Below are 25346 nucleotides of genomic sequence, written 5' to 3' on the forward strand. Positions count from 1 at the left end.
ATGTGAGTTACTCGCCACAGCATTCATAAGTTCATTCTATATAGAATTAGGCCATTTGGCCCTTCGAGTCTGCTCCGCCATTTGATCATGGCTGATCACAGCCTGGCCAAACTCCACCGTCCTGCCCGTTCTCTATAACTCTTCGACCCATTACCAATTAAAAATCTGTCTGACTCCTCCTTAAATTTACTCACTGTCGGAGCATCCACTGCACTCCGGGGCATTCCCCAGATTCACAATCCTTTGGGAGAAGTAGCTTCTCCTCAACTCTGTTTTAAATTTGCTACCTCTTATCCTAAGGCTATGACCTCTTGTTCTAGAATGCCCCACAAGCGGATGCATCCACTCCACGTCTACTTTGTCAATACCTTTTATCATCTTGTACACCTCAATTTGATCTCCCCTCATTCTTCTAAACTCTAGAGAGGAGAGGCCTAATCTGTTCAATCTCTCTTTATAGGACAAACCCCTCATCTCTGGAATCAACCTTGTGAACCTCCTCTGAACTGCCTCCAATGCCATAACATCTTTCCTCAAATAAGGGGACCAAAACTGTGCACAGTACTCCAGGTGCGGTCTCACCAATGCCTTGCATAGTTGCAACAACACTTCCTTCTCTTTATACTCTATTCCTTTAGCTATAAATGCCAACATTCCATTCGCTTTCTTTATTTCTGCTGTACCTGCATTTCTGTAAATCATGAACAAGGACCCCCAGATCCCTCTACACAGAGCACCCCAAAGTCTCTCCTCATTTAGATAATAAGTTGCCTTCCCATTTTTCCGACCAAAATGCATGATCTCACACTTATCCACATTAAACTCCATCTGCCATATTTTGGCCCCACTCTCCTAACCTACCTATATCCATTTGTACGGTTCTTATTTCCTCATTACAACTTACTGTCCCACCTATTTGTGTATCATCTGCAAATTTGGCTATCGAACCTTCCACCCCTTTATCCAAGTCGTTCATATAGATTGTAAATTGTTCGAGCCCAAGAACCGAACCCTGTGGCACCCCACTAGTTACATCTCGCCATCCAGAAAACAACCCATTTATCCTGATTCTGTGCCTTCTGTCCGTCAGCCAGTCTTCTATCCAAGCTAATTAATTATCCCTAATCCCATGTGATCTAACCTTGTGAATTAACCTTCCGTGCGGCACCTTATCAAACGCCTTCTATTCCTAGCCTCTGACCTGCTCTTGTAGCCACAGTATTTATGTGGCCAGTTCAGTTTCTGGTCAATGGTAACATCCAGGATGTTGATGGTGGGGTATTCAGAGATGGTAATGCCATTGAATATCATGGGGTAATGTTTTGATTGTTTCTTATTGGAGATGCTCATTGCCTGGCACTTGTCTGGCTCGACTTTTACTTGCCACTCGTCAGCCCAAGCCTGGATATTGTCCACGTCTTTCTGTATTTGAATGTGGACTGCTTCAGTGTCTGAAGGGTCACGAATGGTGCTGAACATTGTGCAATCAGCAGCGAACATCCCTAGATCTGACCTTATGTTTGAATGAAGGTCATTGATGAAACAGCTGAAGATGGTCGGGCCTAGGACACTATCCTGAGGAACTCCTGCAGTGATATCCCGGGACTGAGATGACTGACCTCAAGCACCCACAACCATCTTCCTTTGTACTGGGTATGACTCCAACCAGGGGAAAGTTTCTCCCCTGATTCCAACTAAAGCTAATTTTGTCAGGGCTCCAATGCCATACTTGATCAGATTCTCCCTTGAAGTCAAGTGTAGTCACTCTTACTTCACCTCTGGAGTTCAGCTCTTTTGTCCATGTTTGAACCAAGGCTGCAATGAGGTCAGAAGCTGAGTGACCCTGGCGGAACCCAAACTAAGCATCTGTGAGCAGGTTATTGCTAAGTAGGTGCCGCTCAACAGCACTGTTGATGACTGATTCTATCACTTTACTGATGATTGAGAGTGGAGTGATGGGGTGGTAATTGACCGGGTTGGGTTTGTCCTTTTTGTATACAGAACATACCTGGGAAATTTTCCACATTGTTGGGTAGATGCCAGTGTTTTAGCTGTACTGGAACAGCTGGTCTAGGAGCGCGGCAAGTTCTGGAGAATAAGCCTTCAGTACTATTGCCAGAATACTCTCAGAGCCTTTGCAGTAACCAGTGCCTTCAGCTGTTTCTTGATATCACGTGGGGTGAATCGAATTAGCAGAAGACTGGCATCTGAGATACTGGGAACCTCCGGAGGAGACCGATATGGATCATCCGCTCAGCACTTCTGGCTGAAGAGTATTGTGAATGCTTCAGCCTTGTTTTTTTTGCACTGATATGCTGGGCTCCTCCATCACTGACGATGGGGATATTTGTGGAGCCACCATCTCCAGTGAGTTTTAAATTGTCCACCACCTTCACGGCTGGATGTGGCAGGACTTCAGAGCTTAGTTCTGATCCATTGGTTGTTGGATTGCATGGCTCTGTCTATCACTTGCTGCTTCTGTTTGGCACACAAGTAGTCCTGTGTTGTAGCTTCACCAGGTTGACACCTTACTTTTCAGTATGCCTGGTGCTCCTGGCGTGGCCTCCTACACCTGTGATTTCTACAATTTTCATCTAGCCAGCAAAACCTTTTATGCGTTCCTCCTCCGGCTTAGCAAGTACCTTAAGGGCACCTATTCGCCCGAGTTACATAGTGATGCACTATCAATTACGACGAGACGAGAGTAGAGAGTAATCAAGGCTTTATTACACAGAGATGTGTGGCCTCCTACACCAGCTGCCGAAATGACTGCAGTTCGGAGAGCGCACACATTTATACTCCGTCTACTGGGCGGAGCCAGCAGGCAGGGATCTACCCCTGTACCTGTAGTACAGGGGCCTTACCGTAATACCCTCGTATGCAGTGCAGTATATACAATGTAATACAACAGTGGTGACTACCACATTCACCCCCTGTTAAAAATGAGTCCAGCAGGGGGGGGTGGAAAACTATTTACATACAGGTTGTCATTAAAATTTCAGAGAAGGTTACAAATTTAGACGGTCGGGCACCTTGATCCGTTGTTGAGAGCGCCGCAGAGCTGGTGGCGAGTCAGGCGTCGGCTCGGTCGTCGATGACTCCGGGAGCATGTCGACATCCTCTTCATCCCCGGGTGGGGAAAGGGGAGGACGGATTGTCCTGGAGTGGGGGCTGTGGTGGGGTGCGCTGGGGGTAGGGAGGATGGCGCCGGGGCAGAGGGATGGGGGGGGTCCCAGCTGGTGCCAGGTCCCTGAGGGAGACTGTGTCTTGGTGGCCGTCGGGGTACGCTACGTAAGTGTATTGCGAGTTTGCGTGGAGTAGCAGTACCCTCTCAACCAACGGGTCCGCCTTGTGGAGCCGCACGTGCTTGCGGAGGAGAACGGGTTCTGGAGCTGCCAGCCATGTTGGGAGCGAAACCCCGGAGGTGGACTTCCTGGGAAAGGCAAAGAGACGTTCATGAGGGGTTTCGTTAGTCGCCGTGCACAGGAGCAACCGAATGGAGTGAAGTGCGTCGGGGAGGACCTCCTGCCAGCGGGAGGCCGGGAGATATCTGGACCGTAGGGCCAGCTGCACGGCCCTCCAGACCGTCCCATGCTCCCGCTCCACCTGCCTGTGTCCCCGGGAATTGTAGCTGGTCGTCCTGCTTGAGGCAATGCCCCTGTTGAGGAGGTACTGGCGTAGCTCATCGCTCATAAATGAGGATCCCCGGTCACTGTGGACGGAGCCGGGGAAACCGAACAGAGCGAAGATAGTGTTGAGGGCTTTGATGACGGTGGCAGACATCATATCGGGGCATGGGATGGCGAGGGGGAATATGGAATATTCGTCGACCACATTGAGAAAATACGTGTTGCGGTCGGTGGAGGGGAGGGGCCCTTTGAAGTCCACGCTGAGGCGTTGAAAGGGGCGGGAGGCCTTCACCAGGCGCACACGGTCTGGCCGGTAGAAGTGTGGTTTACACTCTGCGCAGACATGGCAGTCTCTGGTGACAGCCCTGACTTCCTCGATGGAGTAGGGCAGATTGCAGGCCTTAATGAAGTGATAAAAGCGGGTGACCCCTGGGTGTCAGAGATCATCGTGCAGGGTCCGGAGTCGGTCCACTTGTGCGCTGGCACATGTACCTCGGGACAGGGCATCGGGGGGCTCGTTGAGCTTACCGGGGCGATACAAAATCTCATAATTAAAGGTGGAGAGCTCGATCCTCCACCGCAAGATCTTATCGTTTTTGATCTTACCCCGCTGTATGTTGTTAAACATGAAGGCTACCGACCGTTAGTCTGTGAGGAGAGTGAATCTCCTGCCGGCCAGGTAATGCCTCCAGTGCTGCACAGCTTCAACGATAGCTTGGGCCTCCTTTTCGACGGAGGAGTGCGGGAAAAGAATGCCACGGGCCTGCCTGCCTGGTTGAGGGTGGCGGCCAGAGCGAAGTCTGATGCATCGCTCTCGACTTGGAAGGGGAGCATCTCGTCGACTGCGTGCATCGCGGCCTTGGCGATGTCGGCCTTGATAAGGTTGAAGGCCTGGTGAGCCTCGGCCGTCAGTGGGAAACCGGTGGAGTGGATGAGTGGGCGGGCCTTGTCTGCATAGTTAGGGACCACTGGGCGTAGTACGAAAAGAACCCAAGGCATCGTTTGAGGGCCTTGGGGCAATGGGGAAGGGGGAGAGCCATGAGGGGGGCATGCGATCGGGGTCGGGCCCTAGGACTCCATTCTGAACCACATAGCCGAGGATGGCTAATCGGTTCGTGATGAACACACACTTCTCCTTGTTGTAGGTTAGGTTGAAGAGTTTGGCGGTGTGGAGAAATTGGGAAAGGTTAGCGTCGTGGTCCTGCTGGTCATGGCCACAGATGGTGACGTTATCCAGGTACGGGAAAGTGGCCTGCAGTCCGTACTGGTCAACCATTTGGTCCATCTCCCGTTGGAAGACCGAGACCCCGTTAGTGACGCCGAAGGGAACCCTAAGGAAACGGTAAAGGCGGCCGTCCGCTTCAAACGCGGTGTACAGGCGGTCCGCCTTGCGAATGGGGAGCTGGTGGTAAGCAGATTTCAGGGCCACTGTCGAGAAGACCCGGTACTGTGCAATCTGATTGACCATATCAGATATGCGTGGAAGGGGGTACGCGTCGAGCTGCGTGTACCGATTGATGGTCTGAGTGTAGTCAACGACCATCCTGTTTTTCTCCCCCGTTTTCACCACTACCACTTGGGCTCTCCAGGGGTAGTTGCTGGCCTCGATGATACCTTCCCGCAGCAGCCGCTGGACTTCAGACCTGATGAAGGTCCTGTCCTGGGCGCTGTACCGTCTGCTCCTGGTGGCAGGTTTGCAATCCGGGGTGAGGTTTGCAAACAGAGAAGGCGGGTCGATCAACAGGGTCGAGAGGCCACATACAGTAAGGGATGGTAGGGGCCCGCCAAATTTCAAGGTTAGGGTCTGGAGGTTGCACTGGAAGTCCAGGCCGAGTAGCAAGGCAGCGCAGAGGTTGGGTAGGATGTAGAGCCGGAAGCCGCTGAACTCTACGCCCTGGATGGTGAGGGTGGTGATGCAGTACCCCCGGATCGCCACGGAGTAGGATCCGGAGGCCAGGGAGATTCTTTGGTTAATGGGGTGTCCCGCGAGGGAGCAGCGCCTTACCATATCGGGTTGGATGAAGCTCTCAGTGCTCCCGGAGTCCAGAAGGCAGGGTATCTCATGCCAGTCGACCTTCACCTTTGTCGACGCGGTCGCGAGGTTGTGCGGTCGGGACTGGTATATCGTGACGGAGGAGGGACGCGGCTGGTCGGCGGCGGCTGCAGGCGATGAGCGGCCCGACGAGCAGGGGTCCTGATGCGGGGACGATGGCAGCGCCCACAGGCCGCACGTGTCCTGAGGCAGGCAAGATGGCGGCGTCCTCGGGCCGCACGTGTCTTGGGGCAGGCAATATGACTCTGCCCATTGGTTATGAGGCAAGCAAGATGGCGGCGCCCACGGGCCGCACGTGGTCTGAGGCGAGGAAGATGGCACCCACTGTCCGCACGCGGGGTTGCAGGGACAATAGCGGTGCTTGAGCAGGCCTGGCACACTGCAGCGAAATGTCCTTTCTTGCCACAGACCTTGCAGAGCTCCGCGCCGGGCAGCGCTGCCGGTGGTGTTTTGTCTGTCCGCAGAAGTAGCACTTGGGTCCCCCGGGGTTGGTTGGCCACCGTGCGGCGCAGGCGTGGGGTTGGCTGGGGGCGGTTGCTGATCGGGTCCACGATGGGGTGGCCGCTGGCGGGGTCCACGATGCCCAGGAGGGGTGGGCCGTGCGGTCAGGGCATACGCCTGTACGTTGTGTGAGGCGACTGTGAGCGAGAGTGCTAGTTTCTTGGTCGCCGCGAGGCCAGGCGTAGCCCCTTCTAAGAGGCGCTGGCGGATGTAGACCGACCCTATGCCCGTAATGAACGCGTCTTTCATTAGCAGGTTAGAATGTTCAGCGGCCAAAACAGCCTGGCAATCACAGTCTCTCACCAGGGCGAGCAGGCCACGCCAGAAATCTTCCACAGACTCACAGGGAAGTTGGTGCCGTGTGGACAGGAGGTGCCTGGTGTAGATCTTGTTGGTCGGCTGAGCGTAGTTCTTCTTCAGTAGCGCCATGGCCTCTGCGGAGGTAGGCGAGTCCTGGATGATGGGAAAGACATCGGAGCTCAGCCGCGTGTACAGATTCTGGAGCTTCTGTGCTTCTGGGATTAGGTCTGTAGCAGATCCGATGTCTGCTTCAAAGCAAGCTAGCCAATGCGCGAAGTCCTTTTTTGGCATTGTCTATTTGAGGATGCAGCTACAGGCGATCCGGCTTGATGCGGAGATCCATCTTTGTAAAATCTCTGTGTAATAAATTGATGCACTATCAATTGCGACGAGACGAGAGTAGAGAGTAATCGAGGCTTTATTACACAGAGATATGTGGCCTCCTACAGCTGCTGCCGAAATGGCTGCAGTTCGGAGAGCACACACATTTATACTCCGCCTACTGGGCGGAGCCAGCAGGCAGGAATCTACCCCCGTACCTGTAGTACAGGGTCCTTACCGTAATACCCTCGTATGCAGTGCAGTACATACAATATAATACAACAATGGTGACTACCACACATAGGAAATAAGAACAAGAGTAGGCCATTTGCCTCTTCGAGCCCGCTCTGTCATTCAATATGAGCGTGATAGTTCTGATTGACCCTTCAGTTGGTAGTACTGTCTCCCCTTGAGTCACAGGATTGTGGGTTGCAGACCCACACCAGTGATTTCAGCAAAAAATCAAGGCTGACAATCGGGTGCAGTATTCAGGAGTGCTGTACTGTCTGAGGTACCGTCTTTCAGATGAGACGTTAAACCAAGGTCCCATCTGTCTGCTTGGGTGGGTGTGAAAGATCCCATACCACAATTTCAAAGAAGAGCACGAGACCTATCCTCTGTCTTGACCAATATTTTCCCTTCAATCAGCATCAGATGATTATCACATTGCTGGGGGGAGCTTGCTGTGTGTAAAATGGCTGCCTCATTTCTACATCCCATCAGTAACTCCACATCAAAAATACATAATTGGCTGCAAAGTACTTTGACAATCTTGAGACCATGAAGGACTTGGGGTGGTAATTTTCACGCAACCTGCCTCGAAACGCAGGCAGCCTGCCATTGGCCTGTGGCGGGATCTTCTGGTCCCACTGTTGTCAACAGGGATTCCTGTTGAATGCGCCCCTCGCCACCAGGAAAACTGCGGCAGGGGTGTGGTGGCAGCGGGATCGGAAGATCCCGGTGGCATGAACGGCTGGAATGTTCTGGCCTCTATAAAAAAAATATATAAGTCTTTCTTTGGTCCAATCGACTTCAATGGAAAATTGCAAACCAGATTTCTGGTTCACTATCAAACATTTTCTGCAAAGCAACAAAAGTTAAAATGTCCTCCCATTTGTTCTCGTGTTGAATTAATGTCCTCTACAGACTTGTTAGTTAGCAGGAATACCTTTTCCTTGTTTACCTTGCCAAAACCCTGGTGATTTTGAACAGGATGAATAAAGCCCATTTTCTCAAATCTCTCCCCTCATCCAAAACTTCTCAATTCTGGCATTGTGTCTAGCCATTCACCTTGCTAATGTTTGTGAAGTCTTCCTGGGTGCAGTAAGCCCTGCTTTGTGTGTCTCTACTCTTCCAATTTGTTCAATTTGTGACATGTTTCCATGAGAATGGATTCAGGCCTATGGAAATGTAAGTGATTACTTCAAGTTGTTTCAAGATAAATACCTTTGCAGTAGGCGGAGGTACTTTGTTGGAGTTGAAGTCGGTCTTCGGGTCTGTTTCTGAATGGGCCAGGTTGTTATCTTCACTCACCCCATTCTCTTTTACCACGTCCTCCTCATTGTCACTATTGATGCCAAGTTTCCATTGTTTCATCATTTCCAACACATTTGTAGGCTGTTTTTTCTGACTGGTATCTCCCTGAAAACGCACAAAATTACACTCTGAGCAAAGTTCTCTTGAATATGGCAGTACTGCCAGAGAAAGCAGGAATGTGACGTGTAGACTCCCTACAGTGCAGAAGAAGGCCATTTGGCCCATCAAGTCTGCACCAACCTTCTGAAAGAGCACCCTACCTAGGACCACTGCCCCACCCTATCCCCGTAATCCCACCTAGGGGAAATTTATCATGGTCAATCCACCTAACCTGCACATCTTTGGACTGTGGGAGGAAACCGGATCACCCGGAAGAAACCCACGCAGACACAGGGAGAACATGCAAACGCTACAGCGACCGTCACCCAAGATCTGAATCAAACCCGGTCTCTGGCTCTGTGAGGCAGCAGTGATAACCACTCTTCTGACCCAGGAGCAGGAGGAGTTCATTCACCTCAAGGACCATCGCTTGTAAAAATGGATTTATTTCTCTACAAATTTCAAAAAGCTTGCAAATTCAATGGCAGCTGTGCGTTAGGCAACACAGTTCTTTAAAATGATATCATATAGCACTTCAGCTCTTTGCCCAAACAATGTTTTGGGTATTTAATAAACTTCAAATGCTTTGGATCCATGTGGAAAAAAACTTATTTGAATGATTTTGTTAAGCAACAACGGTTTCTCCCCAGACGTATTATGACAGGCCAGTCCTCGGGCTGTTACATGGAAGGGCACCAATCCAATGTCTTTTTTGTGAAAATTAAAACATACAGCTTCATTTTGATCCTCTTACCCATGGTTTGTGTGAGGCATGGGCAGTATCTTCAGCTCCCAAAACTGAGGTACCCATTAAAAACATGGGAGTTTAACTTGGTCCAGTTACAACCTGCCAGTTAAGTGTATTTACCACATACAACTGATGTATTTGCCTCAATTCCCCCATGGCTAGGGCTATGTGTGCATTCAAATGTTTTTGCCTACAAGGTGGGAATCCAAATTTAAACTGCCGACTTTCAAAATGGAACCAAAAACTTGCAAGAACAAATGCAGCATAACAAAGAGACCCTAAATGAATGCATGAGGTTCGATAGTAAGTACACTGTTTGTTCGCTGTGGTAAGTCTCGTATTTCAAAGTAATTTATTAATAATTACTCACAGTTATCCAGCGGTGATTTAGCAATTCACTGGCTGTCATTCTGTGGGCTGGATCTACTATTAAGAGGCTTTTTAACACACCACGAGCTGTTAAAAAGAGATGCAAAACATGACGCAATACGCCCATTGTATGGTATTCTGAGAGACACTCCTGTACACTGATAAAATTCAGTCATGTGTAACAGTTGCATTGCAATAAGTAAATTTTCGAGCTGATTGCTTGGTATCGTATGGCTAAATTTGGCTCACAGGAGATCCAGCAGTAGGGACTGTTCGTCTCTTGGTACATCTTCAACTAACAACCCGCATTTTATGGTCAATAAGTTTGACATCTAGCATGCTTTAGGAAGCATGGAGAGTCAGTCTCTTCTTGAATGAATCATTCAGGGATATGTTTTATCTTTGAACAAGGGTACTTTCTGTCTACTACCAATCCATTCAAGAAAAGATTGGCGTTTGTGTAGCAGCTATGACATCATCAAGGCCCCCCCCAAAGTGACCCAATGAATTCATTTGAAGTTGCAATCAGTGTTGGCACATAGACGAGCACAGCAGTTAACTTCTGTTAACTCATGAGATGTTGACGTTGTTGGCAAGGCCAGCATTAATTGCCCATTGCCCTTTAGAGGTTGGTAAGTGGCCTCCTTGGACTGCTGCAGTACATGTGCTGAAGGTGTTCCCACAGTAACGCGAGGCAGGGGTGTGTTCCCTGTAACACGAAAGACCCCGCACAGGTTGACTTTTGAAGTTACCACGCATGCGAGGCTGTGCCCAAAAAAAGTAAAGAATTTTGACCCAGCAACATTGAAGGAACAGTAATATATGTCTGAATCAGCATGGTGACTGATGTTGATGATGGATGTTTTGGGATTGGGAGGCGCAGTTGAGGAAGTCCTGGAAAGATGCTGAAGGTGCACCCTGTGGGTCACGGTGGTGGAGGAAGTGGGCCTTTAAGGTGTTGAATGGGCTGCCAATCAAGAAAACTGATTTGTCCTGAAAATGTACATGGGATCCGACAGCGAGTGAAACTACATTAATGACCAATTGGCCTGATTTTCAGCTATTGAAGGAAAATGTGACCCAAGACACCGGAAGATTATCCTGCCTTTTTTCATATATTACCACAGGGTTCTTTTGTATCTTGAGCACCAGTCAGGATCTCTATTTAATGTCTCCTCAAAACGCCCACACTTCTGACAATGGGGCACTGAAATGTCAGCCTAGATTATGCCCTGTGGCCCTGGAGTGGACCTTGAGCCTACAAATGTCCGGATGAGATGCCACAAACTGAACCAAGCTGGCAAGTCTGAGGGACAGTGTAGAAACTTTGCGACCCCTTGACTCTTTCTCCCACGAACATGAATGTTTTAATAAAAATGAACCTGAAATGAAAGCAGTAGCACAAGGAGTAGACAATCTCGTACAATTAATGTCAGAAATTATTACTTGAACTCATAAATTTATTGTGCAAAACTTGAAAGATGATTTATCTCAAGTTTTGGTTCACTCTTCTTTTGACACAACTATATTCGAATGAAAGGTCATCAGTTTGAAACATTAACGCCATTTCTCTCTCCATATATGTTGCCTTATCTAATGAGCATTTCCACCATTTTGCCTTTATTTGCGATCATATTTTGCCTGTGAGCATATTTGAAGTTGTTTGCCTCATATTTAATTTTCTGCATCTTTATGTGACATATATTGTACTTTAGTCACCTAAACTACAGGTCTAGTAGGTTGGAAAAGTTTGTACTAATTCTTTGGCCGTAGACAGCTGGCAATAATCTTTTTCAATAATTTTTGCTCAACTTCCTGGAAAAAAATCTGAAATTGGGAGAATATTTCAGCAGGGAGGTATGAACATAGAACAACATAGAACATACAGTACACCATTGAGTCTGCACCGACCCACTTAAGCCCTCACGTCCACCCTATCCCTGTAACCCAATAACCCCTCCTAACCTTTTTGGTCACTAAGGGCAATTTATCATGCCCAATCCACCTAACCTGCACGTCTTTGGACTGTGGGAGGAAACCCACGCAGACACGGGGCGAACGTGCAGACTCCGCACAGACAGTGACCCAGCGGGGAATCAAACCTGGGACCCTGGAGCTGTGAAGCCAGGGTGCTATCCACTTGTGCTACCGGGCCGCTCAAATGAGAAAGAGCTCATCTGAAACGAGAGGGTATGAACAGTTTTTCATCTACACCAGCAATAAGAAGGAAACAATACAATTTGAATGGGCATTAAATGAGTGATATGAATAGAATAGATGATCCCGGGTGTAAAACATGTAATGGGTAGTTACAGGGCAGTTCACAACAAAATAAGTAATATTATTTTGTCCTTGTTAGGCCTCAGTTAGAGCACTATGTCCAGATTTGTTCTCCTCACAGCGTGGGAATATTGTTGAGGCTTCGGAGAAGAAAGGCACAAAACTAAATCCCAATTTGACATATTAATTATCAAAATAGGCTGAATGGACTGGTTATCAATATTTTAAATCATTGATCACAGTTTACAGCTTGCTAATCAAAATTTACAAGAGGATGAAGGGGACAGGATGAATTGGCTGGACAATTTGTTTCACCTGTATAGGTTAGGGAGGACCAGGGCTCTCAATCTAGAGTTAAATAAAGGCAGAATTAGGTTGGATGTCAGACCCTTCCTCCATATAGTGGACACGTGAAACGGGCTGCAGACTGATTAATTTCTCCAGGCGAGATCTGGACCTGTACCTGGTTGGACTTGCTGGTAACGTTAATCAGGGGCAGAGTGGGCTTCTAAACTAGTTGTTATTGCCAGAGGACTTTTCCAATCTTTATGTCTCATAACTGAGCTGGATTTTTATGTTTTATCACCTCCCGAGAGATTTATATTTCCAGTCTTAAGCAGCTTGGGACATTGTTATTTTTTTGTAAGTTAATCCGATAAAACCTCACAAATATACATGATACATGCATACAATTATAATGTAGTAACCAATCAGACTGATCTCTGGAAATACAAGCTATTCCTGGAGATGATCCTTCCATTTCTATAGCTAACAGGGTAAATAAGGCTTCCTATGTGGAAAACATTGCTAGATGGGAATATAGGTCTTGGATTTATCCCCCTGGTGTCCTAGCTCCATCCCTGTCCCATCTAGTGATGTCCTGCCCTGGGAGAGGAATTTTGCAGACATTAGCGTGCCATCTTTTCTTTCAGTTTCTACAAACATCCAAAATGGGAGGAGAAGTGGGCCATTCAACCCCTTTAGCCTGCTCCTCCTTTTAGTAATGTCTGTTAATGTTTTGAATTCCACATTCCCATCTAACCCTGATAACCTCTGATTCCCTTGCCGAACAAGAATCTCTCCACCTCCCCCTTAAAAACATGTGATCCCGCCTCCACTGCCTTCTGTGGCAAAGAGTTCCAAAGTTGCACAATGCTCAGAAAAAAAATGCTCATCCATGTCATGATTCAAAAACGGATCCCCTAGTTTTGGACTCGCCTACAAGAGGAAACATCGTTTCCATGTCCACCTTGCCAAGACTGTTCAGGATCTTATACACTTCAATCAAGTCACCCCTTGCTCTTCTAAACTCCAGTGGAAACAAACTCAGTCTGTCCACCCTTTCCTCATAACCCAACCTGCTCATTCTAGGTACAAATCTAGTAAACCTCCTCTGAACTGTCTCCAATGAAGTCATGAGGGGTCTGTGCTGAGGCCTTAACATTTTACAATTCATTTCAATTACTTGGGAAGAGAGTGAAGGCATTGGAGCTAAATTTGCAGATGACACATGTTTATAGATAGGTTGAGTGGGCAAAACTCTGGCAGATGGAATATAATGTGGGGAAAATGTGAAATTGTTCACTTTAGCAGGAAGAATAAAAAGCAAAATGGAGAACAAGTGCAGAGGGATCCAGATGTTCTTGTGTATGAGTCACAAAAGTTAGTATGCTGATACAGTAATGTGTATTGTGGTAAACTGCTACTGTATTACATGTAATGTGGTAAACCACTGCCTGATGGCTCAGCCTCCCCTCGGGCTCGGTATAAAGGTGGCTGATCTCCGCCTCTGCCCCAGTTCGGGATCAGAGGCCAGGAGGCTTTCTGTTTAGCTTATTAAAGCCTCAGTTACGTTCACTACTCGTCTTGTGTTCATTGATAGCACATCAAGTAAGCACAATGGGGGAATGTTAAGTGCTGAGAAACATTTTGGAGGTCAGGATCATTTCTGGGTCCCAAACCCAGACAGGTTGGAGGTGCACCCTATGATGCAATTTGGTGGGAGGTGGCCAATGAGCAGGCTGCTTCTGTGCTAACCGTCTGATTAAGGATCGTGGGCCAGTTCCCGAGGCTGAAGCCCAAACCAGAGTCGGAAAGTGTGAACGGCCAGTTGCCCAACAAGAAGAGGTGATGAAGCAAGGTTATCTCAAAATGGAGGTTCCCGCAGTTCAGCGAAGTTTAAGAATATAAATAGCCATCGATCTGAGGCCTTTACCGCATGTCTATCCAAAATATGGCCTGAGGGCCGGATGCAGCCCGCAAAGCGCATCTATGCGGCCCCTGGAGCCGGTTTTCAAAATGGGTATCAAACGGGTATTTTTTTTTTTTATTCGTTCATGGGATGTGGCGGTTGTTGACTGGCCTGCAGTTATTGCCCCTCCCTGAGGGCATTTGAGAATCAACCACATTGCTGTGGGCCTGGAGTCAAATGTAGGCCAGACCAGGTGAGGACGACAGATTTCGTTCCCTAAAAGACATTAACGAACTAGATGGGTTTTTATGACAATCGACAATGGTTTCACGGTCATCTTTAGACTTCTAATTCCAGATTTTTTTTCATTGAATTCAAATTTCACCATCAGCTGTGATAGAAACATAAAAAATAGAAGTAGGAGGAGGCCATTCAGCCCTTTGAGCCTGCTCCACCAACGTAAAAGTGCAAGGCGGCCGTCACCTTGACGGCCACCAGGAGAGCGTCCTCCCCATACCCTTGTGGTGCCAGTTGTGCCTCTCGGCCTATTTCCACTCCCCCCCCCCCCCCCCCCCCCCCCAAACCGGCCCTGGCAGGGCATCCCCCACCACAGCCAGTGACCGGCCCGTCAGCCCACAGTCGCTCCTCTCTGTAAGAAGGCTTACAACACCAGGTCAAAGCCCAACAGGTTTGTTTCGATATCACTAGCTTTCGGAGCGCTGCTCCCTCCTCAGGTGAAAGAGCCATACCTCTTCATTCACCTGAGGAAGTAGCAGCGCTCCGAAAGCTAGTGATATCGAAACAATCCTGTTGGACTTTAACCTGGTGTTGTAAGACTTCTTACTGTGCTCCCCCCAGTCCAACGCCAGCATCTCCCCATCATGGATCCTCTCTGTGTCCTACCTCCCCTCTCTCTCTCTCCCTCAGCAGCCACCACACCGGTCTCACAATTTGTTAAAGCACAAGTGAACCACTTGTCGGGAACTTGGTCCATCAGAGGCGGAGAATCGCAGAGGCCCCGGGGAATACCGGGTCGGTCTCGCTAATGACATGCAAACAGTGTCTACTGTACGTCCATTCCGGACGACGGAATTGATGACACTGTCGAGGTGACGGAGAATCGCGATTTGGCGTCAAATCGGCGCCTGCCTTGATTTTGGCGTTGGAACCCGATTCTCCGCCCAATCGCCTTTCCCGATTTTGGTGTCAGCCAACAGAGAATCCTGCCCAAAATCTTTCAAATTTCAGCACTGAGTGGAGATGTGTAACATAGCCAGGTGCAGAGACTAAAATAAAAAGTAGGCCAATGATCAGTATTGACAATAATTGCTTATGGCCCTGACCTGTCCTACCAGGAGCCAAAGATGTACAGATCCAGCCTCAGAAAATGTGCTTTCTAAGGCTTTTGTTGAACCTATTATTGAAATATGAATTAACAAACAATTTCCAAATCTCAACTCTATTGTTATTTGAAACAGTCTCCAGTGTGGAAAACAATCCTTACTTGAAATAAGTCACTACTAGTGCCATTGGATCCTTCCCCTTTTCACTCTGTTTCAAATTAATCACATGGGGGATCTGCAGCTTCCATGTTCTGGAGAATGTTTTTACTGGTCCTCACATCTAGAAAGTGTTAAGTGTGCATACTTACTGGATTGCTTCAGCTCCAGGTTCCAGCTCTTGCCCCCTTTACCTTAACAAGGTTGCAGATCTTACTTAACATTAGTCCTTATTTAAGTGTTAATGCCTAACAAATGTGTTAAGAGCAAATAAACAACACACAAGAATGTAAACAAAGCAGAAATATTACACTCAGATTGTCAAGCTTCTTGTCAGGTAGAAAATAATTTTAGTGCAGAGTTGCGAGTTATTGAGCTGTAACTTCCGCAGAGTGGCCATCAGCAGCAGGTTGCTTCTCCATAGCAACTTATCTGTGCTTAAAATTGAAAGTGCCTGTCTCTCCCGACCTTCCTGACTCAGACTGGGTGAGACTGGCAAAGCGAAGCATGTCCCTGGCTCCAGTGGCAAAGTGCAAAAGGAGCTGAGCGAAGGAGGACACACACACCTTTTGTGACAATGACTGTGGTGAACCACTGTATTAGGGGATGTAAGGTAGGACCTGCACACCAGGTTCGCCGGTAGCCCTGGCTGGCTGGCTCCGCCCACTAGGAACTGTATAAATATGCATGACCTCCATGCCCTGCCGTTTCGCCAGCTGCAGCAGGAGGCCACGCACCTGACTGTAATAAAGCCACAGTTGTACACAATCTGCGTCTTTGTGCAATTGATTGCGCATCACTGACTACCATAAAGCAAGTGAGTTTAAAGGTCCCATTGAAAGGGAGGAGGTAAGTGAATAGGATGTGGAGGTGGGCGTTCGGACTTCGTCAGGGGAGGATCCTTATATGGGGGTTGGGATCCGGACATGGGGGGAATCCAGATATCAGGGAAGGGGTGAAATACCATAGGGGTTGAGGGGCTTAGTTTTGGGAGGTCCCTAGGGAGTTGCGATGTGGGGGGTTTAACTTCCGGGGCTCGGTCTGGGTATTTAAAATAGTTACTTTGAAGTAAAAATTTTTTTTTTCTAACTCTTTCAAAGTAAATATGAATGTAAAACTGGCAGAACCATCTGAAGTTAGCAATTTAAATCATTTTGGCAGATGGTTCCCAGCACAGCGCAATTGTCCAGAGGAAGTTAGCGCTTTTGGACAATGGCCAGGTAAACCCTTCCATGGCAACTTCCAAGAGGGATAGCAGGCTAAAGCCTTAAGAAAAATATTACAACACACAGCGCTTGAGAAATTCTGACAGACTGATCACGCGTTACCTGTCGTGTTGCATTGGGCTTATTAGTAATGTTACTGTCCTTGAGGATCTTACCACTCTCACTGATGGACTTCAGACTTGAATGAGAAAAATCTAGGTCCCCTTTTTTTATTTCCTCATATAGTTTTTCTGAACTTGTAGCTGTAAATGGAGCTTGACCACACAGCCTGCAAAACAAAACAAAAGCTTTTTTTTAGCTTTTCAATTCACACTGAACTATGTATTGGATATTCCTTTTCGATGAATGTGGAGAATATCCTGAACAACTATCTTCCCTGGGTACACTAGCTCCAAGAAGGCACATCTGGCAGTGAAATATTGGAAACTTGTTAACTGCCTTTGGCGGCCTCAGAGTTAGGCATGGCATCATCTGCTTCTTGAGTCCTTTGCCCAAAGACAGGTCCGACCCATGAAGCCATGACCTCCACGGCGGTAGGGCAAGGAGACAGGTCCTGAATCCACCCCCGGATCGAACACATCCTGTTGGCACCAATCTGATTTCCATCAGCCATCTACCATTCCCTCCCCTGGGATTTCAAGTTCCTGTGGCAACATAAACTTTTAAATGTATATTTTAGTCCAGAGCTAACAATAGCGATAATCGAGGTTCCAATTTCTTTCCATCACACAGCTGACCAGGAATGTCTCCCACTCTCACAACCTGCCATTGACGCGTGCTGGAAGGATTTACAAGTTGATACTCAACCTGTTTAGTCGCGTTACAAACACACCTTCCTTGGCCAACAGGTCCTGGTGTGGGACTTGTATCCGGAGCTTCTGGCTCAGAGGCAGGGACTCCTTTGAAGATCTGCCTGGCAGGAATTCTTATGGTGCAAAGTGCTGCTGATGATGGACTAGCCAATGCAATTAAAAAAAAAATAATAGCCCCCTCTTTGGCTTGTGAAAAGTTTTGTTCGATGGCTGCCCAGGAATTAAAGGCCCCTGGACAACGATTGACAACAATGGCAATCACAAAGCATTGATTATTACATGGATTTTTCCAGCACAGACACAGGTGAACAGATCCATGCCAGTGTTTAGGTGCCTCCTCCCAATGTATCTTGTCTAACCCCATCAGTGTTTCTTTCTCCCTCATGTATTTTTCTTCCTTTCTCTTAATTGCACTTGTTTTCATCTCAAATACTTCCTAAAGTAGCATGTTCCTAGCTCACAACTGTCGAGTAAAGAAATTTCTCCTGAATCCCTTATTGGATGTATTAATGATGATCTTTAGTTTCGAACTTGTGCGAGGGCAGCACGGTAGCACAAGTGGATAGCACTGTGGCTTCAGAGCGCCAGGGTCCCAGGTTCAATTCCCTGCTGGGTCACTGTCTGTGCGGAGTCTGCACGTTCTCCCCGTGTCTGCGTGGGCTTCCTCCCACAGTCCAAAGACGTGCAGGTTAGGTGGATTGGCCATGATAAATTGCCCTTAGTGACCAAAAAGGTTAGGAGGGGTTATTTGGTTACGTAGGGATAGGGTGGAAGTGGCTTAAGTGGGTCGGTGCAGACTCGATGGGCCGAATGGCCTACTTCTGCACTGTATGTTCTATGTGAGTGGGAACATCTTCTCTACTTCTGCCCTATAACCCAGAGTGTGATTGTTTCTACTTATGCACAAGTTAACGGCTGCATATAAATTTTCATTGGTAGCAAAACAGTTAGAAAATCTCAAAAAGCAATGGGTTGCCCACATACAGGATATACATGATGATTCCAATGCTCCAGAGATCACACTGCTTGCTGTAGTCATAGTTATTGATTATCTCCGGGGCTGTTAAATAATGAGAAAAGAATTAGAAATGTAAGTAGGGAAACAAAGCTTCTGGTTTTAAATTTCCAACTCTTAATCTGAGCAAAAGGGCCTGCTGTTTACCCATGTATAACGGTGTACCACACGTGTCCTGTAACATTGATTCACTGCCAACACCAGCACCATCCTTCAGCACAGACAAGCCAAAGTCTGTCACCTGTGAATGCAAAAGCAGACGTGTGAAAGTCTACTATCAAGCACAGCCCGTTCTCCTTCACTTCCAAAAGGCTGAGATTCATCCGAGAGTAGGTCACCACCAGCCCCTCTAACACCCGGTCCTGGAATAAAATACCACAAATCACTCTAATATTTCAGCCAACTGGCCATTCTTCTTGTGAGCCAGGACAATTAGTGTTGGAAGGCTACTCAACTATTGAACCCCAATCATGCCCTCGTTTGACACGTGCCATACACTTAGTTTCCGGCAAAGGGAGACGGGGTGTGATTGGATAATGATCAGATTTTAGATACCTGGATGATTGGGATACCTAGACGTACCTGGCGGCATGGAGGCACAGTGGTTAGCATTGCTGCCTCACAGCGCCAGGGACCCGGGTTCAATTCCGACCTTCGGTGACTGTCTGTGTCGAGTTTGCACTCTCTCCTGGTGTGGTTTTCCTCCGGGTGCTCCAGTTTCCTCCCACAATCCAAAGATGTGCAGGTTAGGTGGATTGGTCATGCTAACGTGCCCCTTGGTGTCCAAAGATGTGTAGGTTAGGTGGATTGGTCATGCTAAATTGCCCCTTAGTGTCCAAAGATGTGCAGGTTAGGTGGGGTTACAGGGACAGGGCGTGAGAGTGAGTCTACGTGGGGTGTTCATTTGGAGGGTCAGTGCAGACTTCATGGGCCGAATGGTCTCCATCTGTATTGTAGGGTTTCTATGATTTGCACAGTTGTCCAGGAAAGCTATGGCTAAATGTAATGTTTTCACTAACACATGAGGTGACGTGAGCTGACGCAACAAAGATAGTGAATCAATCTGAAATCTTTTGAATGACTCAGGATCATATTATACCATGGGTTACCAAACCATGAAATTTCCTACAAAGATCAATTATTGGGAAACTTATTTCTGATTGCACTTTGTTTCGACTTGACCAAGACAGGTTTTCATGGTGAAGAGTAAGCTCACAGCAGATTGATGGATAGGCATGGATGCCAGTTGAAGTAATGCAGAAGACAATATGCCACTACTCTGTGAATATTTGGACAGGATGGAGGGCTCAGACACTGAAGTGAGAGCCTTGCATTAGGTACATTGGCATTTGGCTTTATATCCAAAGGCATTTCAACCGGATTTTGTTCTGGGTCATTCCCCATTGTTTTGCTCAATCATGGGATATGATTAGACCTTTCTGAAAGCTGTAAACGTCTACAAGAATATGCCCCTCACCCATCCATACTGTGCCAATGTGTTTATAACATGCTCAATAATGATTTTCCTTGGTGAAGGCCATTGTTCAACCTGTGTTCATCTGATGACCAACTGCTATTCTGAAAGTGTCAGTAACCAGAGTAGAAGGTTGATTGTGGGACATTTGAAAATAGGTCTTGTTCAAGACTTGGTTTAAATATTCGTCAATACTGCCTCATCGTTGTCCCAGATTATTACAATAGGCTGAATCTTCTGAGGAGTGACAATCACCATCAAATGGCCACTCCACTCTTTCTTTTTCACCTGAAGGTGGAGCACATACATTTCTGGCCATACGTCCAATCCAGGCTTCTTCAGAAACGAGCGGCATACCTGTTCAGAGAGCCCTTCTTTACACTTCAGGATTGTCAGGGGCAGCCATGCCATGGCACTAGTTGCCACATTGCGATAAGTGGTGAGTATACAGGCCCCAAAGCCACTTTGTGAAGCTATGCAGTGAAAGTGTGCAAAGTGAGGGAGTAGGGTGGCAGGTAGGTTGGTGAGGGTGTAATGGCGTAGTTGGGTCAGGAGAGTGGTCGGGGCGGGTGTACAGTTGTATAGTTACCCAGAAGTTAGAACTGGTTTTACTCCTAATAATGTTTCCTGGGTAACTATTCTGGTGAATGAGTCAGAACCATCGAAAGTGTCCAACTTTAACTCATAATTTCCAGACCCTCAGAGGGTTCCAGATTATCATAGATTATCATAGAATTTACAGTGCAGAAGGAGGCCATTCGGCCCATCAAGCCTGCACCGGCTCTTAGAAAGAGCACCTTACCCAAGGTCAACACTGCCACCCTATCCCCATAACCCAGTAACCCCACCCAACACAAAGGGCAATTTTGGTCACTAAGGGCAATTTATCATGGCCAATCCACCTAATCTGCACATCTTTGGACTGTGGGAGGAAACCGGAGCACCCGGAGGAAACACACGCACACACGGGGAGGATGTGCAGACTCCGCACACACACATGCAGAGGAACTGCCCATGGGAAATCCATATTTCCCAGACATGTATTCCAAGCCATAGATTGGAAGTTCTGGGCCAATATGAAGTCCAACCGGTACACAAACTACCGATTCCAGTGTATTACATTGGACACAGATTGATAAGAGAGAGTGCATCACTGGTGAAACTTACTTTGATGTTTAGTTTTAGTTCGTTGTCATCTGTATTGTCATTACTTTTTACCAGGATATTTTCCAGCTTCAAATCCCTGTGAATAATATCTAAACAAAAAGAGAATATTAAAAAATAAGTGTCCGAGTAGCGTAGATCCAAAATAATGTTCCCACCTTTATGTCAGTATGACGATGTCCAATCATTTAGAGCAGGGTGTCCTGGTTGGGACCCAAGAACGAAGGCCTATTCCCTTCCAGGACACTTTATCCTGCTTTCTCTGCTCAATGCTCAGATACTCTTAGACAGGCACAAGGATAGCAGTAAATTGAAGGGGTGTAGGTTAGGTTGATCTTAAATTAGGATAAATGGTCAGCACAACATCGTGGGCTGAAAGGCTTGTACTGTGCTGTACTGTTCTATGTTCTATGTACTCAACTGTACTTTCACTTGCGATGGCTTTGCAAGGAACACAAATTCCTGAGTACCACTATCCTTTGGGAACATGGATATGTCCTCATTTGTCTTACTCACAGGCCTAGTCTGTTCATACAATCATAGAATTTACAGTGCTGAAGGAGGCCATTTGGCCCATCGAGTCTGCTCCGGCCCTTGGAAAGAGCACCCTACCTAAGCCCACACCCCCACCCTATCCCCAAAACCCAGTAACCCCACCTAATCTTTTTGGACACTAAGGACAATTTAGCATGGCCAATCCACCTAACCTGCACAACTTTGGACTGTGGGAGGAAACCGGAGCACCCGGAGGAAAACCACGCAGACACGGGGAGAGCGTGCTAACTCCACACAGACAGTGACCCAAGCCGGGAATCGAACCTGGGACCCTGGAGCTGTGAAGCAACTGTGCTAACCACTGCACTACCGTACCCCCCACTTGTTGAAATTCCTGGGCCTTGAATTCCCAAATGGATGTTCTTTGTATTCTCACATTGGTAGTACAAGCTTTGAGTTTCCCAGAGATGCTTCCTTAGATTCAATAAGGTCACCATGAGTTGATCTCATGTCCACTAACACTGCCCAGTTTCTGCCAATCTGATCCTCTAACCTAGAGGAGGAAATGTCCATCCCCGCCACCATACAAACAGGACATTGTGGCCTGGAGTTTCCTCTCGGTTGCTTGTTTTCACCCAAAATGAGGGAAACCAGTGCAAAAGATTGAGGAATTTCAAGCACAAATTACTTCCAGAGTTAAATCGAGTTTCCACGAGTTATTGTGCTGGTTGAAAGAAAAATGTAATCCCGGCAGGCAGTCCCCATTTCCACCCCCCCCCCCCCCCCCCACCTGCCCCCCAACTTCCTTCCCCCACCTCTACAATTGCTCTCGTCCCACCGAATGACTACCACACACACACCAGAGATTTAATTAATCGCATGATGAGTTTTCACTAAATGATGCTCACTTTGGGCTTCCAAAACAACACAGCATTTTAAGCGTTTTTTTTAATGCAGGGCACTAATAGACATGTTTTAGTTGCTGTGGGATATTCTTTTTCAATTAACTGAGAAACTGACTATTGTACACCAATGTAACCAACAAATGCAAAAGTCTTTTTAAAGTCATTTTCAGTTATTTAAAATCTGGTTACTCACAGTTGGTTACCTGGACACATTATGCTTAAAAGGTTTGTTCTCTGTGATATGTGATTAAATATTGAGAAGACTGAAATCATTGTTTTGGTCGTCCCTCCAAACTGAGTTTCCTAGCTACTGACTAAATGTCAATTTCCACCTCTGTAAAATTACCCAAATCTGGTTCAGCTCTCCCTTTGCTGAAACCCTCAATCATGCCTTTATTACTGCGACACTGAGCTATTCCTGCACACTCCTGACTGGTCTCCCACGTTCTACTCTCTGTAAACTTGAGGTTGTCTAAAACTTGTATCCTAACTCGCACCAAGTCCCAATCAGCTATCACCCCTGTACTCTGTGACCTGCATTGACTTCCGGTCTAGCAATATCTTTGGATTTTTAAAAAATTCTCAGCCTCATTTCTAAGTCCCGGGCCAACCTTGCTTGCCCTTCCCTCCCTATCTCTGTGATCTCCTCCTGCCCCACAATCTTCCAAGAAATTTGTGCTCATCTAATTCTGGCCCCTTGGGCATTCCTGATTTTAATTGTCCCACTTTTGGTAGTCATGCCTTGGGTCGCATAGGCCCCAAACACTGGAATTCCTTCTCCATTTCTCTACCACTCTTTTCTCCTTTAAGATGCTCCTTAAAAACTAACCCTTTGGCCACGATCTAATGATCTTGTGATATGGCTTCATTTTTTTCACATTGGAACATTCCAGTGAGGTGCCTTGATGTGGCACGGTAGCACAGTGGCTAGCACCGTTGCTTCACAGCACCAGGCTTGGGTCACTGTTTGTGCGGAGTCTGCACGTTCTCCCCGTGTCTGCGTGGGTTTCCTCCGGGTGCCCTGGTTTCCTCCCACAAGTCCCAAAAGACATGCTTGTTAGGTGAATTGGACATTCTAATTCTCCCTCCGTGTACCCGAACAGGCACCAGAGTGTGGCGACGAGGAGATTTTCACAGTAACTTCATTGCAATGTGAATGTAAGTCTACTTGTGACACTAATAAAGATTATTTTTATGCTTGATTACATTAAATGTGCTAGATATATATAAGTTGATGCAGATGAACAGATTTTCAGCTGTATTAATAAAGCCTCACTAGGGGAGCACTATTTAAATATAACACAGATTGCTTTTAATTGCAATTTTTAATAAATTTACATTCATAATTGTTGCCCAATTGTGCTGGCTCATGGAACATTTTATTTTTTTGGCAATATGCAAATTGATTTCGACTGAGCAAAAGGAAAACACTTGTGAAAGCTGGAGCAGTTTGCAACCACATCAGCGATTGCACCCAAAGCGGTAACTCTTGACCTGTTTCTTTTGCATGTTCCGTCACGTACTTCTCTACCCTTTCATTAGGCCAGAAGGTTTGTACTTTATTTAGGTGGGGTCAGAATGAAGTATTGAGCTGCTTTATTTCTCAAGCGCCAAGCAAACACTTGGAGCAACAGTTGCAAGTGGATTCGCTTAATTGAATCACGCAATTTCTTTAGAATAATAATACAAAATAATTAATGATCACCTTGGTCTAGCACACAATGGGTGTGATGTACTCATTGATTACGAGGCATTATAATTAATTACTTATTGTTTTTGATCTTTGGTGGAACACGTCAATGCCTCGTCACTCATTTATATTTTAACCACCTTTTGTTTCAGTGTTATTTTAAATATCTACTAGCTTGTGTGAACATATTTTCATTTCTGGGGTATGGTGGCACAGTGGTTGTATGACTGGACTAGTCATCCAGAGAGGTCGACAACTAATCTTGAGGCAAGTTTGAATCCCAATAATGCAACTGCGGAATTTAAATTCACTTAATTAAATAAATAAGGCTAGTACCCCTTGTGGTGACTACAAAACCACTGATTTGTCATAAAAAACCCAAACTGTTTCACCAATATCCTTTAAAGAAGGGATGCTGGTCTGTACTCAAGTTAGGTCTACATGTGACTCCAGACCATCAACACTGTGGTTAACACTTAACTGAGATGGCTGAGCAAGCCGCTCACTTGTATCAAAACGATTCTGAAAATCCATAGTCCACGTGATCTTCAGTGGTTCAATGATCGCCACCTTCTCAAAGACAATTAGAGATGGGTAATAAATGCTGGCCTTGCCAACAACACACATCTCTCATGAATTAATTTTTAAAATTAACAGCCCAACATTTAACTGCAGCAGTTTCCAAATTATTTTTGTGGAATATTGATGTTTCTGAAGTCTCTAAATGTGATCATGCACAAATCCTATAATTGTACATGAAATCTGTTAGTGTGAGCAACGTGAGATATATGCAACTTGGATTTATTTTAACATAATAGCAGTTTATGTAGCCCATACAGTGTGGCCCACTAAGGTGAAATGTTTTCCTCACCTGATCCCAACTGTCATACTTACTGGATTAGTCCTTTGTTGTGGTTAACAGGGCGAATTTTGCAAATGATTTGCTCAGTTTAACATCGCATTCCAAACAACAGAACCTTCAAATTGTCAGTGTAGATTATATAATCAAGTGTCCAGTGTCGGGCTTTGGGCTTGGACA

The 25346-nt window shown here is 46.7% G+C and overlaps 1 protein-coding gene across 1 annotated transcript in view; it reads right to left on the reverse strand.

The window, feature by feature from the left end:
* The window catches only part of LOC140387707 (serine/threonine-protein kinase 33-like), a 144941-nt gene that overhangs the window by 10795 nt on the left and 108800 nt on the right, over positions 1-25346 (reverse strand). Inside the window, exons 6-11 of the mRNA XM_072470881.1 lie at positions 21221-21309; positions 18727-18820; positions 18549-18624; positions 16908-17020; positions 9558-9643; positions 8251-8445 (exon numbers count right to left, since the gene is read on the reverse strand). Of these exons, the coding sequence (XP_072326982.1) occupies positions 8251-8445; positions 9558-9643; positions 16908-17020; positions 18549-18624; positions 18727-18820; positions 21221-21309 (653 nt within the window). The remainder of the gene's footprint in view (positions 1-8250; positions 8446-9557; positions 9644-16907; positions 17021-18548; positions 18625-18726; positions 18821-21220; positions 21310-25346) is intronic.

Source organism: Scyliorhinus torazame, chromosome 13, assembly GCF_047496885.1.
Source record: "Scyliorhinus torazame isolate Kashiwa2021f chromosome 13, sScyTor2.1, whole genome shotgun sequence".
Lineage (NCBI taxonomy): Eukaryota > Metazoa > Chordata > Chondrichthyes > Carcharhiniformes > Scyliorhinidae > Scyliorhinus > Scyliorhinus torazame.